Below are 18,337 nucleotides of genomic sequence, written 5' to 3'. Positions count from 1 at the left end.
TAAATTAAGCTGACCGTTTGGGGCGGAAGGAAGGAAATCCATGGAAACACTGCAGAAAGAGGCATAGAATCTGAAAGAGCTAGAAAGCTGCCTGTGCAGGTTATTGTGTGTAGCTGCTCTATAGGAGTCCACAATTCAATTCAAAGCACCAAAAATGAGCATAATAGGTCCCCTTTAAAAGTGAAAATAGTTTTTTTTTTCTGTGGTGTATGCTACAAAATAAATGTTGTGTATCAGCCATTGACATTCAAGCCACCACAGTGCCACAAATATTTACACATCGCACGCTCCAAGCACTACACAAGATATTATCAAGCCATGTACTTTCTTTTGCAATTTTTTTTTACCCCAGTCAGGCTGTAGACATTTTCAAGGAGGGGATGCAACATACTATGTATCACCTTTTGTGATATTTATAATTCTGTTAAAGAATTGGTCTGTCTCCGTCCTCTAAATCTCCCTAGGGCAGTGTTTCAGAATTATTTACTTCCATGCCCTCCAAGGGGACAGAAATGTCTTCACCTGATCATACAGTATTTATGAATTGATCTGTACAAACCACTGTATGAGTTACTGGAAACATTATCATTCAAGCATGAATAAAGACACCCCTGCCAACTTTAAATACATTTTAGGAGTATAGTCCCTCTGCTCGAGTGTAATCCTGCAAACTTAACACAATGTCAGTTTTACCAGTGATAAATAATAAATAATGGTGCAAACCCACATTGTCAACCCTGTGGATTTTGCACAGGCATTGTTGAGACTGGATCAGAACAAACAGTTAGAGCAGAGAAAAAAAAAAACCCAAATGGCTAACATCAAAAAAAAAATGTAACCACTGTTGTAACGCATGATTCTTAGCATGTTCTCTATCCAAATTTTCTTTTTTTAATAACATACTGTACAAAATAGACTACTAGTATGCCAAACCTTCCTAGAACTGGCCACTGGTGTGCGCCCATTGTCCACATTTATTAGCTCCAGTGTAACACTGATTGAGCCTTGAGTTGTCTGTGTTCTCACAGGCTCAATGCTATTGCTCTATCCAGAAGTTAATTGACCTTTTGTGGGGTTGCAATGACCTTCAACCTATAGCGAATTCTTGTTAAAGCCCACTGAACACACAAATACAACATAGAACTTGAAAAAAAAACTTGAAAAATGTGTTTTTGTTTCAAAGGGAGCATAACTTCTCGTTGCTCTATTTGTAGGCAATTTTACTGCCCAGCACGCCATTGAGTATGACACCAATTACATTACCACTCTCAGTCCGCACACAAATGACACCCAACGGAGAAGCATATGCATAAAATAAACATAAGGAAAATCTTCACAGTTTTGATCTAATAGGCTCACAAGTCTAAGCATGCATCAAAGAGAATTGAAGTTTTCTCCCAGTTGCTTCAAGAAGGCACTTTCAATTAGTAAAAGATGCAGACGAATGTGTTTCAAGCGCAAGTGGAGAACATTGGCATAATTTTGATCTATATCATAAAGTGTATACAAATTCCCACTCTGTGCAAAACCAAATGATAAAAATTCCAGTTGCATGAGAGCCACACCGCCTGCAAATGGGGGGTTACTTAATCTCTGAGTTAATGGTTTGCAAAGAGGCAGGGGAGGCTGCGGTCGTAGTCTTAATGAAAAACCTGCACTGCATTGTGCCTTGGTAATAGGAGGAGTTTATCTTGCCATGCAGAGGGACGCCATGAATGCTCTTCCACAAATTGATTGTACCCTCTCCTCCCTGCCTACCACTCTCCTTATGCTTCATTCCAGATGTTTATTATTTTGATGGTACTCATGAAGATTGTAAAGACAATAATAATGTGAGTCGTTTATGAGGAATTTAGTTTCTCCGTCACTGAGGTGGGTTTTATCGTTATTTCCTAATAATGCCAACTCACCATATCCACATTTTATGGCCCTTTGTCCCTGTACATCTGATCATTTCCTCTGATTCTAAGGACACCTGTTTTTTTTTCTTCCCTGGCTTCTGTCTAAAAGATCCAGCTGACAGGCAAGCTAATGTTCATCACTGAGAGAGATGTACCTCAGGGTGATTGCCGAGCCTTCATTCTTTGGATGTAATTGATTGGATTTCTTCTTCAAGCCCAGCCTGAACCACACAGGCCTGCCTCAATCTGGTGCTCTGGTGCTCCTAAGCACACAATTAGGCATATGAAATGCATCATTGATATTTTAACATCATTGACAAACATATTCTCGAGAAATGAAACATTTAGCATTACATTACATTAAATGTAAACAGATTTTAAAATGAGGGTCAACGCGGCCAACCCCACAGCGGTACGCTTTAAAACAAGAAAGCTCAGTTGAGAGCTCAGTTTGGGAGTTTTGCCGGCCAAAACATAACCTCCTCCTTTGCAGTTTGCACTAAAATTAGGTCACAAGAAAGTTTGCCTACTGAGTTTTGGTTACATTATTTACTTATTGACTTGTCTGGCTGTGTATCCAGAACATTTAGTGCAGTGCTTCTAAATTACTTTCTGTCATGTCTGTCAGGGACAGAAATCCCCACTGAATTGTCAAAATAATTATTAAAATGAGCTAACATCTGCAACAACATAAAATCATGACTAAAATGTATTAACTCCTAGTGAGGATAAGAAGTACAGAAAATGGATGGATGGAAGTTTATTAGCTCAATAGCGCAACAGAGAATAAAGTGAAAATGATTCATAGGGATGTGCAACTTCATACACTTGGTTACTTGTCAGGTTCAGCACTTTGTTCCTTTTCAAAAAGTTGTATATAACAGTCTCACTCGTGATGTCACGCCAAACTCATCACACAGCGACTTAACACTCAAAAAGTATACCCAAGAAACATACAAACAAGTATCAATACAAAAATATATATATTTACCATTTTAATGAGGCTGACACGGCACGGCGCACGAGTGGTTAGCGCGCAGACCTCACAGCTAAGAGACCACGGTTCAATTCCACCCTTGGCCATTTCTGTTTGGAGTTTGCATGTTCTCCCCATGCATGCGTGGGTTTTCTCCGGGTACTCCGGTTTCCTCCCACATTCCAAAAACATGCTAGGTTAATTGGCGACTCCAAATTGTCCATCGGTATGAATGTGAGTGTGAATGGTTGTTTGTCTATATGTGCCCTGTGATTGGCTGGCGACCCGCCTCTCGCCCGAAGACAGCTGGGATAGGCTCCAGCACCCCCTGCGACCCTCGTGAGGAAAAAGCGGCAGAAAATGAATGAATGAATGAATGAGGCTGACATCTTTTCATTTAAAACCCGTTTTGGTGCTTGTTTGAATATTTCTTAGGTATACCGTTTGAGTGTTGAGTTGCTGTGTGATGAGTTTATCGTTCTTTGTAAGACGACACCCTGAGTCAGACTGTTACATTGAGTAATGACCTGCAATTTCCAATTGGTTGACAAGCGTGTCCTGCGTGCACTCATATCTCGAGATTGGCTCCTGCCAAAGAAAGAGTTACTGTGTCCCCACTGACCGGCGAGCGACACAGTTTTTAAATGATTATTGTATTGTAGTATTTCTGAAGTAAAGAACAAGTATAGGATAAACCGGTGGTAAACTGTGCATCGCAAGGTTTGGTGTTGGATATGTGATCCTCGATGGCGAAATTTGACTGTAGAGGTACTGTAGCCTTCCATAGACTAACCAACTTGTCATGTGTCTCAGGCAGAGAGCACAGTTTCCTAAAACGTGAAGAACATCTGAGAGTTTTTGTGGTCAGCAGGTCAACTGCGTGCGCTCTGCCTCGACAGTGAGCAGAGGAAGTGTTCACCTTTTCATTTTCACACAGCAGCAGAGGGTAAAGACCCTAAGAGGATTGTGTTATCTATAGTTTTTTTTCTCTGGAAAATCAAAGAAGTCCTGCAAGGTCAACATCAGAATGCTGTTCTATTCATTCCGAGCAAATAAAGAATCACTCTTTGGTCATTAACTTGGTTTGGGAACAGTAAATTCAATGTTTCTTATGATATAATATGGTCCCTTCTTATATATGGTAGAATTGTGAGTTGTTGCTGCAGTCAAACACCTGCATAATTAAGTCAGATTTACTAGAAAAATGCTTCCTCTACAGCAGGGGTGCTCATTAAGTCGATCGCGATCTACCGGTCCATCGCGGAGGTGGTACTGGTCGATCGCTGGTCGATCGCTGGTCGATCGCGGCGTGACATTAAAAAAATATCATCCTCGCGTCAATGCCGTCACTTGATTGATATACAGGGCAGCCATTCAGATGACAACTGAATGTTGCCCTTCGGGCGACCAATCAAATCAAACAACGTCTCTAAGTGCAGCAGAACTTACGATGTCAGCCTATCATCCATCCCCGTTACTTGATTGACATACAGGACAACCAGTCAGATGACAACTGAATTTTGACCTTTAGGTCACCGCTCATGCGTAAACAACGATGCAAAGTGCTAAGCTAGTCGGCGAATTGCGTTAGATTTTAAGCCCTCGCTAAAGTTTATGGTCACTAAAATGAGTGAAGGAGCTGGACCAAGTAAAAAGGCAAAAACATATCACTTCCATACGGAATGGGAGGTGGACTTTTTTTTCACAATGTCTTTTTCGAAGTGCGTTTGCCTCATATGCCATTCTACCATCGCAGTACCAAAGAAGGGAAATGTGGAGTAATGTGGAGGTAATTACAAAAAATGTTAATAGTTAATTATGTGTGTTTTGCAATATTGGCTCATTTGGTTATGTAAGGTACATCAACATACATTGTACGTACAAATAATCCTCAATACATTTGACAATAAATAGATGTTTTGCATTTTTGTAGTGGGTAGATCATTTTGACTCGGTCATTTTAAAAGTAGCTCGCATGCTGAAAAAGTGTGAGCACCCCTGCTCTACAGAGTAAGAATGTCAACGTCTGTAGTTATAGATAGCATAGATGTAGAACTGCATAGTATTATATTGTTACACCTCTTATGTATGGTCACTAAAATGTCCCCTTTTTTCTAACCTGGCTTAGTTTACATAACATAGGACTTGAGGAACCTTCTTCACACTCTGGGGAGGAAACATCAGAATGAAGATGCTGACAAGTTTTCAGTTGGGGGTCCATTGCCTCGTTCACCTCGACAAGTCAGACAAAAGAAAAACTCATCGTTTCCATATTTTTTCGACAGCTTTGTTTCTCTTTCAGTTGTCAGGTTGTCAAGAATGTGTTGCAAAAGTTTTGACATGTTTTTCTCTGTTTAATTCACATTTCATTGCACTTCAAGCTTTCTTTTCTCTTCTCTTACCGTGCATTGTTATTGGTGGAAAGATTGACTTCATTATGTAGGTTGATGCTTCCTGTGTGTTTGTGTACACACATACGTACACAAACACACACACCTGTTTTGCACAAGTCAGTCAACAACATGTTGATTTTAATTTCCGTTCCTTCAGCGGGTAAGATCTTCTTCCATCCCGCAACAATATTGTCTGTTTTGTCTGCTGTGGGTGTGTCCCCCACCACCATGTATTTGTCTCACTGCATATTTGTTTGGGCTGTTGCTGTGTGTGTGTGTGCCCCCCCCCCCCCCATCTACCTCTGTCTTGCTCTGCCTGTTGGTCCATCTGTCTCTCTTTTTCTCGCACACATACACATACTCTCTCTCTCTTTCGCTCATTTCGCGCTTGCACACATCCAGCACCACACACACACACACACACACACACACACAATTTCCTTGGCTTTCCTTCAACCTTCTCACCACTGAGAAAGTGAGTGTACAGTGGATGACATGCACAGTCTACACTCGACTGATGAGGATTTTAAGTGGATACGTCACAAATAAGAAGACGTGGAAGAGGGAGGGACGGAGAAGAAGAGAGCAAGGCATGAACAGAGAAAGAGAGAGAGAGACAGGAATATATTGACTCAAAGCTGGTCTTCATGGTCCTTAGTGTGTATATATGTGTATGAGAGGCAGGCGTGAGAGCAGTTGAGATGGAGTACTGGCACAGATGAAGACTGCCACTGGGTACGTATTTGGGCGGCTGTGTGTGTCTGCGTATGTCTGAGGCTCCGAGCGGATGAGTTAGTGAGCCCCGTGCTTGCAAGTGCTCATTGATGTCATTGTAATAACCTAACTGTGATTTCAGGCTGCTGTTACATAAATGTGCTGTTAAATGATTGAGTGAGTTAGAGGAGCAAAAACTGGAGCACCGGGTCTTCATATTGATTCTGTGTTTTAAAGCACACATGTGGTTTAAGTAAGTTAAAGGCAGATTCCAGTCCACTATGAAGTTGTGTCAATGACACAGACTAACTTCGATGTAAGAAGATGCACAGTATGTAAGACTTTACATACACCAATGCTGACTGAATTGGCATGAACCTATAAGTCATAATAAAGTGTGTCTCAATTCAAACAGGGCGACATGAGAAGACAAAAAATATCACAGCTCAAACACAGAAGCAAGTAACTAAGCTGGTTGCCAGAAATGATTTATTCTAAAAGTCAAAATCAGTCAGTGTTGTTCCCTCGAAAGAGATAAATGACACGGATGAAATAATTGTCCCCTCTGGGATACTCTTGATATAAAGTTGTTTGTCCACCACATTGACCATCACAGAGGCATTTTCTCTATGCTGACCACAGGTGACGGTTTTATTCAGAGGACGTCCTTACTTGGGCCAACAATGGTGTCTCCTCCTTTTTGTTTCATTTAGTTTATGAGAAAGGTTGAAGAGTTGACGATGCTGATGTAGAGCAGCCTTTCTCAGCATTCGGGTCAGGACCAACAATGAGTCCCAGTTTGTTGCGTGAAATCATATAAGCTACTTATAGGGACGTATTTTCTTGGCAATATATTATAGTGCTTTTAGCGAGTTTGGGTACCTCACATCACCTTTTGTATTGGACAGAAGAATATGTGGTGGGTTACATTATGGTTTTTCAACGGCTATGCATTTCTCATTTCAATAAAAGTCTTGTTTGTTTCATAAGAAGACAAGATTACAAGATGATTAAACTGTTCATCGCTGCCCGACAGGGACTCCGACTTGCCCTTTTGTTACTTTGGGAGTCACTATGGGAACATTGCACCGCTGTTGCTCCGCTGCATTGAGTCTAAACACTCTTTTTACGTCCTTATATCTTTCTGCAGTGAAGTGCAGATGAGGTAGCATGTCCTTTTGTAAATGGGAATCAGAAAGGAGACGTGAGGCAGTTGACGCGGCTCCTTAAAGGAATGCCTGTAAGTGTTGCATGCAAGCGCTGATAAGCTCGGTAGAAACATTCATTCATTCATTCATTCATTTTCTACCGCTTTTACTCACAAGGGTCGCGGGGGTGCTGGAGCCTATCCCAGCTGTCTTCGGGCGAGAGGCGGGGTACACCCTGGACTGGTCGCCAGCCAATCACAGGGCACATATAGACAAACAACCATTCACACTCACATTCATACCTACGGACAATTTGGAGTCGCCAATTAACCTAGCATGTTTTTGGAATGTGGGAGGAAACCGGAGTACCCGGAGAAAACCCACGCAGGCACGGGGAGAACATGCAAACTCCACACAGAGATGGCCGAGGGTGGGGATTGAACCCTGGTCTCCTAGCTGTGTGGCCCGCACTAACCACTCGTGCACCATGCAGCCCGAATGATATGCAGTATCTCCCAAATATTCACGTCTATTGTCTGCAAACATATCCTGCACATGCTTATTGTTTATTGTTTATTATAGTGGGGATTGAACCCTGGTCTCCTAGCTGTGAGGTCTGCGCGCTAACCACTAGACCGCCGTGCCGCCTTCGGTAGAAACAATGAAGGGATATTCAATATTTTAAATTTACCTCTATATTTACTTGCCTACTGGGAAGCATGGTGGTGGTGCATGTGGTTAGTATGTCTGCCCCACAGCCAGGTGGTTCTGGGTTCGAATCTGAGTTCAATGGGTTCCTCGGAGATTCTAAATTACTATGAATGTAAGTGTGAATGATGTTTTATATTTGCTCAGTGATCCACTGGTGACCAGTCCAGGGTGTACCCCACTTCTCGGCCAAAGTCAGCTGGTATTCACCTGTGACCTTGAATGAGATGCTCAATATTGGCTTTCTTGCTGATATTGTCCAGCAATTCATTCCCAGATTATGCTTTTTCTATTGGATGTATTTCACAATACTGTTTGTGCAAAACAGAAGAAATACTGCCATATGTAATAGAAGTTATAGAAAAAGTGTCAAAACACTGCCTGTGACTTTGAGCGAGTCTATCTGAGGTGTGATATCAGATTAGAAGTATTGACGGAAGACGCCTTCTCCTCACTCACGTAATCGGCGCTTTTTCTTATGTTTCCGCATGACTGCTTGGACTTCAGTTGTGGTTGTTCTTATTTTCATGTAGTTTCTTGTTTTGTGCTTTTATTTTGGTTTTCTGTTTCCTGTACCTATTATTATATGTAAGAGCAAAATCTGAAATGAAAACTTGGAATAATGAGTTGTTGCACTTTGGAGCACGGTGCAGTGATTCATTCATTCATTCATTCATTCATTTTCTACCGCTTTTCCTTACGAGGGTTGCGGGGGCGCTGGAGCCTATCCCAGCTGTCTTTGGGCGAGAAGCGGTGTACTGTTAACTGTTCTGTTTGTCACTGTTGTTGTTTTGGGAATTCTTGTTGCTGCTGTTTTTGTCTCTCCCTCTACTGCCCCCCCAACGCCCTCCGACCCCACCTTTCTCTTCTCTCTTCCTCTTTTCTGTTCTTCTTCTTGCTCCGGTCCAGTTGCTCAAATGCCCAAATGGCATAACAAAAACATCAAATAACGGCAAATAAAATTTCATGGTACAGGGAAGTTGTAGCCAACACCTTTCCTGACACAGAGCAAATCTGTCTAGCATGTAAGGGCATTTAGATCAACAATACTATCTGCCCCAATGGCTGGACGGGACAAAAAAAAAAAAAAAAAAGAAGCGGTGTACACCCTGGACAGCCAATCACTGGGCGCATATAGACAAACAACCATTCACACTCACATTCATACCTATGGACAATTTGGAGTCGCTGGTTATGACACAGTAACAACAGTTGTGTATGTGATCATCATGAGAATATTCTGTACTAAATGAAGCGCTTTACTTCAGATAACTTTAGATGAAAGCAGTTAGAACTACTTTTCTATGCATTAAAAGTGTTGTCCCTCTTTGCCTCCAAACTACACTGTTTTCAACCAAAAAATGACTTTTTAGGACACCACCACCAGGTAGCATATTATAGTAGTGGTTTAGAAGAACAGACTGAACAGATATGGTAAGTTGTCACAATTGAACGATAAACTATTGTAAGACATTGTACTTGAGGACTGCATGCACCGCTTTCACGTACCATTGTCTGGTATTCATGTAAATGTCTATGGTGTACACACATAAACACAAGCCATCTCAGAGAAGTGACTGACAGTTTTGAGTCATTGTGTGGTTATGATGGACTATATATATCGAGCAAAACTTTGACAATAACAACAACACCTAAAGCCTTATGAAACATGGGGTGTGGCCTGCAGCGTCGGAGCGGGAAGTCGGTGCAATATACAGTTTTGCACCGCCCGTGCAGACAGCACCTTTTTAATGCAAGGGGTGAGTACATGAAGAAAACCTGCCTTCTTCGTCTTAATTGCTGTGAGGAAACTAGTAAATTTTGGCCTTTGGTTAATTGAGTCTGGACATGAACAGTTATTACGCTTCATTTAGAGGTAAACATGTTAATGACTCAGTTGGCCTCGCTCTGAGCGGTATTATGTAAATATTGCTGAGGGGAGGCACCATTGAGTGCGAGAGGGAGAGAGTGTTGGAGAGTGAATCTACAGTCATACATTGGAATATTCATTCAAAGCACAGGCTTGGTGCGCTGACACAGTGTGAGTCACACTTGAAGTGGCAAAGGTTCTGGCAAATTCTATTTTGGCATTGGAGAGCTCTGGATTTCATCAACGGCTAAAAGCTGAGACATATTTCCGTCTTTTTTTGCCCCCTCCGGGTGCTTGGAAGATGTGCTGTGAATTTCAAGACTGTGACCGTTGTGGTACAAACGTACCCACTGTGAAAATGTGTGTGTTGTTTTGTCTCCTCTGGGGCCCAGCCTCTTGTTGCTGTTTTTCATTTCTCTTCTTTGTCTTTTTTGTTTCCAGTCCCATTCAACAGCCCACATGAGTGTCTCCAAACCACCACCGCCGCCGTCCACCTCTCACCTGACCATCCCTCCTTCCTCTTCCTCCACGCCCTCGTCATCCGCTTCCTCCCCCTCGGCCACACCCCACTCCTCGGCCCTGCCCCCTCCGTCGCCCGTCAAGATTTCTATGCAGGAGCACTTTGCTATCAACGTGTGCCCGGGCCCCATCCTCCCTATACCACAGATCTCGGATTTCTTCCCACGTTTCCACGACTACCCCTGCACACCGCCACCTCCGCGGGAGAAGAAAATCCTCAAAGAGGAGACATTCAATGGGGACATGGGCGTAGGCTACAAGGATGGAGAGAAGCGAGCGGACAACTGCGGGGACCGAGAGGAAGTAGCTGACTCTGATGATGACGACAGTGAGTTTCTTAAGAGTTTGCATGTGTTTTCATTTATATGGAAATTAAAGAGCATTGCAGCGGAAAAATAAGCAGCTCCAAAACTTTAAAATGGAGAGTCATCTTTTCTCGACCAGCACAACATGCGTAGTATATTCACAGTATAATTGGAAAGTAAAGTGTATGTATCAGTATAAGCGCCCCAGGTGATTGATTGTACAAAACTGCAACATTCACGCTTTATACAGTATCTCTGCTCATTGTGCAAACAGTAATCAAACACGATGGGTCAATTCATATTAGGCAGCGCCATGTTCTTCGTCTAATGTGACTCAGAGCTTTTGAGTGCTTCTGTGTGGCTGAGTGCGTCTGAGTACAGCCAGCAATTCTTGTTGTCTTTGTTGCTTTCAGCCTATTTGGGGACACTGGAGTTCACCCTGCTCTTTGATCAGGAGAACAACTGCCTTCACTGTACCATTCACAAGGCAAAGGTAACCACAACTTTTATGTCCTCGCGTCCGGTGATTCTCAGCTGGTGGGTCGGGTCATGTGGGTCTCAGACAGCTTAAAAAAAAAACACATTCAAATATGCAGTGTAAAAATGACGTCAGACTTGTTTTGTATACATGCAGTTATCATGTTCCTCTTCATTTCCTGAATAAATTCCTCTAAAATGCCCTATAGACACATAACTAATTGTATGAATGTTTAAATAGATGGCATAGGCCAGGGGTGCTCACACTTTTTCAGCATGCGAGCTACTTTTAAAATGACCGAGTCAAAATGATCTACCCACTACAAAAATGCAAAACATCTATTTATTTTCAAATGTATTGAGGATTATTTGTACGTACAATGTATGTTGATGTACCTTACATAACCAAATGAGCCAATATTGCAAAACACACATAATTAACTATTAACATTTTTTGTAATTACCTGAGTTTACCTTGATGACTTGCACTGAATTGAACCAGCCAGGGATGCATAGTCCGGACAGTAGCTGCTGATAGCCAGCCTCAAGCACACTTCCAAATGTTTATCAGTCATGGATAATATCCGTATCACAATATCCGTATAATATTCCATATCCGTATGGAAGTGATATGTTTTTTGCCTTTTTACTTGGTCCAGCTCCTTCACTCATTTTAGTGACCATAAACTTTAGCGAGGGCTTTAAAATCTCGCAATTCGCCGACTAGCTTAGCACTTTGCATCGTTGTTTACGCATGAGCGGTGACCTAAAGGTCAAAATTCAGTTGTCATCTGACTGGTTGTCCTGTATGTCAATCAAGTAACGGGGATGGATGATAGGCTGACATCGTAAGTTCTGCTGCACTTAGAGACGTTGTTTGATTTGATTGGTCACCCGAAGGGCAACATTCAGTTGTCATCTGAATGGCTGCCCTGTATATCAATCAAGTGACGGCATTGATGCTAGGATGATATTTTTTTAATTTCACGCCGCGATCGACCAGCAATCGACCAGTACAACCTCCGCGATCGACCGGTAGCTCGCGATCGACTTAATGAGCACCCCTGGCATAGGCTATTTAAAAAGAGCAATAAACAACAGAAAACAAAAGTGGCAGGAGAGTTAATGACCGTTGGACAGTGTGAGAGCCAGGTTAAGACCGTTTGAGAATCCATAGCCAATTATGGATGCATCTTCATCCTCTTCTCTAAACTGCAAAGTGTTTGATACCAGGATGCCAGCATCACATATTGTCACATGTTCTTAATTATGTAAATCCCTCTGAATAAGTCCCTAGAGGACAGCACAATTGTGTCGAGGGGAGTGACGAGCAGTGGCACGAAATGGAAATACCCACCAGCACAATTGGGATGTTTGACCCTGTTGTTTGTGTGTAGTATTTGAAGGCATGGTGATGTCACACTTGCCAATACAGTACAGTACGCTCTCTTTGCGTGTGTGTGTGTGTGTCCACAGGGACTGAAAGCCATGGACTCCAATGGGCTGGCTGATCCATACGTCAAGCTTCATCTTCTGCCAGGGGCTAGCAAGGTCACTGCTCTAACCCTCAACTCAGTGTCTATTAACGTAACACGCTACAAGACCAGACACTCGAACCCCAACGTGTGAGGTTGCACATCACACACACAAAACCTGACACGTGTTATTTCACTTTTTTTTTTTTAATATCATATCTGTCTTCTCTGTGAAAAGGTGAGAACGCACTTGCCAAAGCATCACATGGCAGCCAGCTAATTTAGCGTGTCGTCTCGAACTGCCGAGCAGAGAATGTCGCGGTGGGTTTGCGCTTATTGCACCTCAATTCAATACGTGGCTTTATCGAGCACAAACACGTTCTGCTCTGCTGCACTGCTCTTGTTTTGTCTCCAGCTCAAGCTGGCGGGAAGATAAGGCATGCCACAACCACAGCCCTGTGCTTTTGGCAACCTGTTGTCGACCATTTTGGCTCAACGTGGATAGGAAGTGAGACTATGATAAGCGAGAGGGAGCACGCTGAGCCATTATAGGTCGAATGAGGCAACTCCAGTGAGGTATAAAGTGCCAAATACAACGAGGTCCCAGGCATCTTTGTCCTCCAGCCCTCCTGTATGTCTGCTCTCCCATTGTTCTGAGTCTCCGTGCGCACTTCCCACCTCTCGTGCTGTCTCCGTCTCACCACATTGCTGTGACCTTCTTTGACCTTGAAATACCAACAACGTGAGGCGAGAAGGGAGAGCGAGGAAAGGGGGGAGCGTAAACGAAAAGATGCGGGTGGGGGCACATTATGGGGAGGACAGCAGCAGGTGGTTGTCATGGAAACAGGGAGGATTGTTACACGGCTCACGTCAACAGGCATGTATTGATGAGGGTAGAGCATTGGGTGGGAGGGACACGGCGAATGCGTCAATGAGGAGGCAAGTACCCATGGCCCGTCATTAGTTAAATATCCACCCGGCGGTGGATGCATCTTGACAAGTGGCAGTGCGCGCACGCTGAAGTGAGGATGACGGACACGTACCTACTCATGCCTACACTGAGATGCCACGTGTGAAGAATGGAGTTGACGGGTCATCCAGAGCAGAGGCATATGGTTTCTCCACCTCACAGTTTACCTCCCTCACTTCCTTCACCAATGTTCTTAAAGCGAGCACGGCATCCTCTCAAGTACAACCCTGCTTTGACACAGTTCAGCACGCCACACTAAATGACGATGAGACATGTGATTCGCCACCCTTTCACACTCACAAGTCCAAGATGTATGGAAACACAGCCACAGCCTGTTCCATCCTCATCTGGAGGAAGTAGTGACTGAGAGAGAAAAGTGGGATAAGTAGATGGATGCATGCAGACAGATGGCGGTAAAGGAAGAAGAATGTGATGGGCAGATGGAGGGATGAGAATAAAACATTTAAAAGACCGGTGGTGACAAAGGCACAGACACAAGGAACAAGGAACAAGGAACAATGACTAATAGCATAAAGTGATGCTACAGTATGTAAAGCAGGACGCACATCCACCTACAAAAAGTACTTTTTTTTCAAATCAAAGTCAAAACTGTGAATACAGATGGTACAGCAATGAGTAGAGTTCACAAGTGGACTGTGCAGACAGAACATTTGGATGTGAGCACAAAAAGAGACAGAGACAAAGAAGATGTCAGGGTGGTTCAGCGTCCGGTCCCGAGGCTCTCCCAACAGGCCGACTGAGAGGAGGAAGGGATGAAAGATAGGGTGTTTATCTTTGGCGCCACAGCCATAAGCAGGAGAATGTGATGGAATAGCATACTGACTTTTTCCTGAGTGGTCAGAGGGCTAGCAATTTGGGGAATTGAGTATCACAGTGTACAACATCTCTGTTTAAATAACTGTACAGTCTGTACCAGATGAAATGTTGCTTCTTAGGAGCGTTTTATTAAGTTTAGTCGCCTACACAAGGACAGAGGATTTAGCCGAGGTGCAGATGTTTCTTTTTTACTTCATTCAAGAGTATTATAAACTGAAAGGATAGGAACCCTATTGGTTTTGATTAGCAGGCCGATGATGTGGAAACTTGAACTTTGTCAAATATGGACTGCCAAAATGTTCAGGAACATGGTTAGTACTTCAGTAGTTCAGCCAATATCAAACATGTGCTTTGCTTTTTCTTTGGCTTCAAGAAGAAGTTGAAGATCAATTGCTAGAAAATTGCATTAAAGGAAAACTGCCTCGATTGTTTGCATTTTTTGCGCATTCTAAAGATACAAAAACAGGTAAAAAAAAAAAAAGACAGCTCATTCCTGCATGTAATGGTATACACCTGTGCCGACTACAAAGGCATATGGTTTTATATACATGTTGTGACCATGCAGTAACAGGTACATTCATGATAACATGTAATACTTACAGTCATTTTCCGGAACTTCCTTCTGTTGCAGCTGAGTCTGTAGTGAATCTAGCGCAAGCCGGCTAGTAGCTTATGCCAGTAATATAGTTCGATCGGCGTAACAGTGTTAATAATAACTATAACAATGTCACTGTAGCTCAGCTATATACACGTCACATTATATGTAAATGGGGCATTGTTGGTGGTTTTTGGAGGCTTTTTTTATAAGGCTTATTAGGCAGAATAAGTGGTTCCCATACGTGCATTGATGAGCTGTGTGTTTCTATCTGTTTATATATCAGTGGAAGAAAATGAATGAATGAATAGATATGTTTAGAATGCACAGAGAAGACGAGGATAAATGCATTCATGTCACAATAAGGATTGTGGATGATGGTCAAGTTTTTTTAAGGTGATATGTACAGCATTTAGTACCAGCTATTACAAGAGCACATCGTTTTCATGTTTATGTATTCATGATGAAAAACGGTGGTCCACTGTATTCATATTACAGACAGTTTAAATAACTTAATCATGTAGTTATAATAATAAAATCCAAAGCATTTCAAGTGATTTGCGTAATTAGTGTGCAGCAAAATAGCAATGGAAAAAGACCTTTTTTTTCTGCGTTACTGACATAAATTCAGCACTAAAATCCTCAACAGGATGAAAACATCCTGAAGGCAACCATAGGAAATGAGGCAGTGAGCGACGAGATGGGCTTGGTATTAGCAGCCTGTGTGCAGTTCAATCCTGGAAAGCTTTACATTTTCATTCCGATTGTGTCAGCTGCTGCGTTTGAGACTCATGTGCTTGTTTTGGACGCCTGGCTGGTGTTGATGGTCTGTCTCATTACATTGCGAGGGAGACAGATGGACAGGTGAGGTGTGGGAGGCCTCGTGCCCTCTCACGCTTACTCAACAGATGTCCAAGCTCTCTGCAGACACCAAGATAAATGATTCCCTCACACTTGTTTTTTTTTTTTTAATAATCTCTTGTCCTTTTTTTTTTTTTTTTTTTGCTGTGATCTGATTAATTTTCGGGCTTGCCCATGGTACATTCCTCTACTTACAATGCTTTCCCTCTATAGGCAAACAAGTTACGCACAAAGACCCTGAAGAACACACTAAACCCGATTTGGAATGAGACTCTGATTTATCATGGAATCACAGCGGCAGATATGACCACCAAAACACTCAGGTAGGCTCACAGTTTGAAATGTGACTGTTTGGCAATTAGCTGTGTTCCCAGGCGGACAAATGACTGGTTTTATGCAGAAGGGTGAGATTCTCTACAAACTGCCAGCGGCCATCTCAAGCTTTCCAATGGGATTTTCTGGGTAATTTATTATGGCAGCCGCCTGCTCCACTTGCTGCCACTCCTCAGGTGTGCAGAGATTCTCTCCATATGGAGGGACCGAGGTCAAGCTTTGCCATCTTGTCCCAAAAACCCCAAATGAGCTTGTGTCATCCTGAGACACTTTGCATCAGTCAGTGAACGCATACGCTGCATGCAATCGGTGGATTCGTAATAGCACTGGATGACTTATGATGTTTATCCTGAGGAAACACAAGTCCACACATACACGGTTAGCACATTCGTCTCCAGTGCACACACTAATGCACCCAGTCAGGTGTGTGTCCTCTTGTGTGGACGTCAAGGGCAATCGGTGGTCGGCCTGCACATGTATGGCTCCTCCTCTGGATGCAGCGACAATACAAAGACATACCCGAAACAAAGCAGACAAACGTTTGCTTGCTGTCCTCTAATTCTTGCCACTCGCACAGACACACACAGTCACACATGAGAACCCTCAAACTAAAGGAAAGCCATATGACCTCTATTCAAGGACACAGACACAGAACAGCATGGTGGCGCTGGGTAGTCAAAAATGGGAGGAGGAGGAGGGGAGGAGGGGAGGAGCATGTCCACTGTCATACGAGGGGTGATGAACAAAGTGAGCAGAGCGGGGGGGGGGGGCAGCGTGACTGATGACTAATGACAGATAAGGGGTTGTGGAAGGGGAAAGTAAGGATGCTATGACAGAGGAAGATGGAGAGAATATGACGCAAGCCGTGAATGAGGAAATCCGTTTAACTGAGGCACCAGTAAACGGGGATCCAACACAGAAAAGGATGACGGCAGTGATAAACAATTGAATGCAAATGTGCGGAAAGAGGGGAGGTGACAAACAGACAGAGATGCGAGATAGTGTTTCCTCCAACTCTCCCTGCGTGTGTTCATATGCCAGTGCCACAGCTCCGCCAATAAACAGACTTTGTTGTCATTATTCCACGCAAAGCGCAGCGGTGTCAGCGAGTGGTGAAACAGAGGGGCGTCCCCGGAGAGATGTTGACTCGCTGGCTTGTGCCCTGCTGCATTCTGCTCAGTTGCTCTCTGCTTATCGTACTGCAAAGGAACGCTGTGCTGTTTGATCCGCACGCTCTGTGAGCCAAACACTCTCCACGGACCCTCCATACACTGTTGACCCTGCTGGGCTAATAACTGGTTTATGCTGGACTGGAAAACTGCAGAGTTCAACACCAGTTCCACCACTTCATAATTCCACTTTGACTTTTCATTGTCTTGTTAAAAATCTAAACAATCAATAAAAACCTTTATAGCATATTTTAACAAATGTTTCGGCTGCTAGAACACATACTTCACTTCCACCGCCTCCATTAAAAGGACACACAGTGTGAAGTTGTTCTTTGTGCATTATATGAACAAATACGTCAGTTTGATGATTATTTTGTGCATTAGTTGTGTTTAATATTAAATATTTCACTTATATTGGTGTTCCAATCCCTGTAGTGAAACCCTATCAATATGAGTGGGTCATTATCATTTGTTACATGTGTTTTTGTACTTCGGATAAAGAGTAGAGGGCGGTGTGGCGATCGAGTGGTTAGCGCACAGACCTCACAGCTAGGAGACCAGGGTTCAATTCCACCCTCGGCCATCTCTGTGTGGAGTTTGCATGTTCTCCCCGTGCATGCGTGGGTTTTCTCCGGGTACTCCGGTTTCCTCCCACATTCCAAAAACATGCTAGGTTAATTGGCCACTCCAAATTGTCCATAGGTATGAATGTGAGTGTGAATGGTTGTTTGTCTATATGTGCCCTGTGATTGGCTGGCGACCAGGGTCCAGGGTGTACCCGGTCTCTCGCCTAAAGACAGCTGGGATAGGCTCCAGCACCCCCGCCACCTCTGTGAGGAAAAGCGGTAGAAAATGAATGAATGAATGAATAAAGAGTAGACAAAATTCAATCCATTCAAACAAACGGATACTTTTGAGTAGAGTTTGCTGATGAGTAACCTGTTTTGTTTTGGTTGTGAGTGTCAAGCGGTTTAGACAAGTGTGACCAATATTGAGCACAGAATGTTAAAATTATATATTTTTTATTTGTGATCATGCGTACGTTACCATGAAATGCCATAACAAGGACCCCCAAATGATTGGAGT

At 43.2% G+C, this 18,337-nt stretch overlaps 1 protein-coding gene across 3 annotated transcripts in view; it reads left to right on the top strand.

The window, feature by feature from the left end:
• doc2d (double C2-like domains, delta) overlaps nucleotides 1–18,337 on the top strand; it is a 68,633-nt gene that overhangs the window by 28,680 nt on the left and 21,616 nt on the right. The window contains exons 1-5 of one of the 3 annotated variants that reach the window (XM_058065468.1): nucleotides 5,592–6,005; nucleotides 10,152–10,557; nucleotides 10,948–11,027; nucleotides 12,488–12,562; nucleotides 15,963–16,072. In XM_058065468.1, coding sequence (XP_057921451.1) covers nucleotides 10,170–10,557; nucleotides 10,948–11,027; nucleotides 12,488–12,562; nucleotides 15,963–16,072 — 653 coding nt within the window. In that variant the 5' untranslated portion in view covers nucleotides 5,592–6,005; nucleotides 10,152–10,169. Of the gene's footprint in view, nucleotides 1–5,591; nucleotides 6,006–10,151; nucleotides 10,558–10,947; nucleotides 11,028–12,487; nucleotides 12,563–15,962; nucleotides 16,073–18,337 lie in introns of those variants that run through there. The other 2 variants (XM_058065448.1, XM_058065458.1) reach the window with 2 other exon arrangements.

Source organism: Doryrhamphus excisus, chromosome 1, assembly GCF_030265055.1.
Source record: "Doryrhamphus excisus isolate RoL2022-K1 chromosome 1, RoL_Dexc_1.0, whole genome shotgun sequence".
Classification (NCBI taxonomy): domain Eukaryota; kingdom Metazoa; phylum Chordata; class Actinopteri; order Syngnathiformes; family Syngnathidae; genus Doryrhamphus; species Doryrhamphus excisus.
Note: the sequence above shows the minus strand (reverse complement) of the source record. Positions and strands in the feature narration are given on the sequence as shown.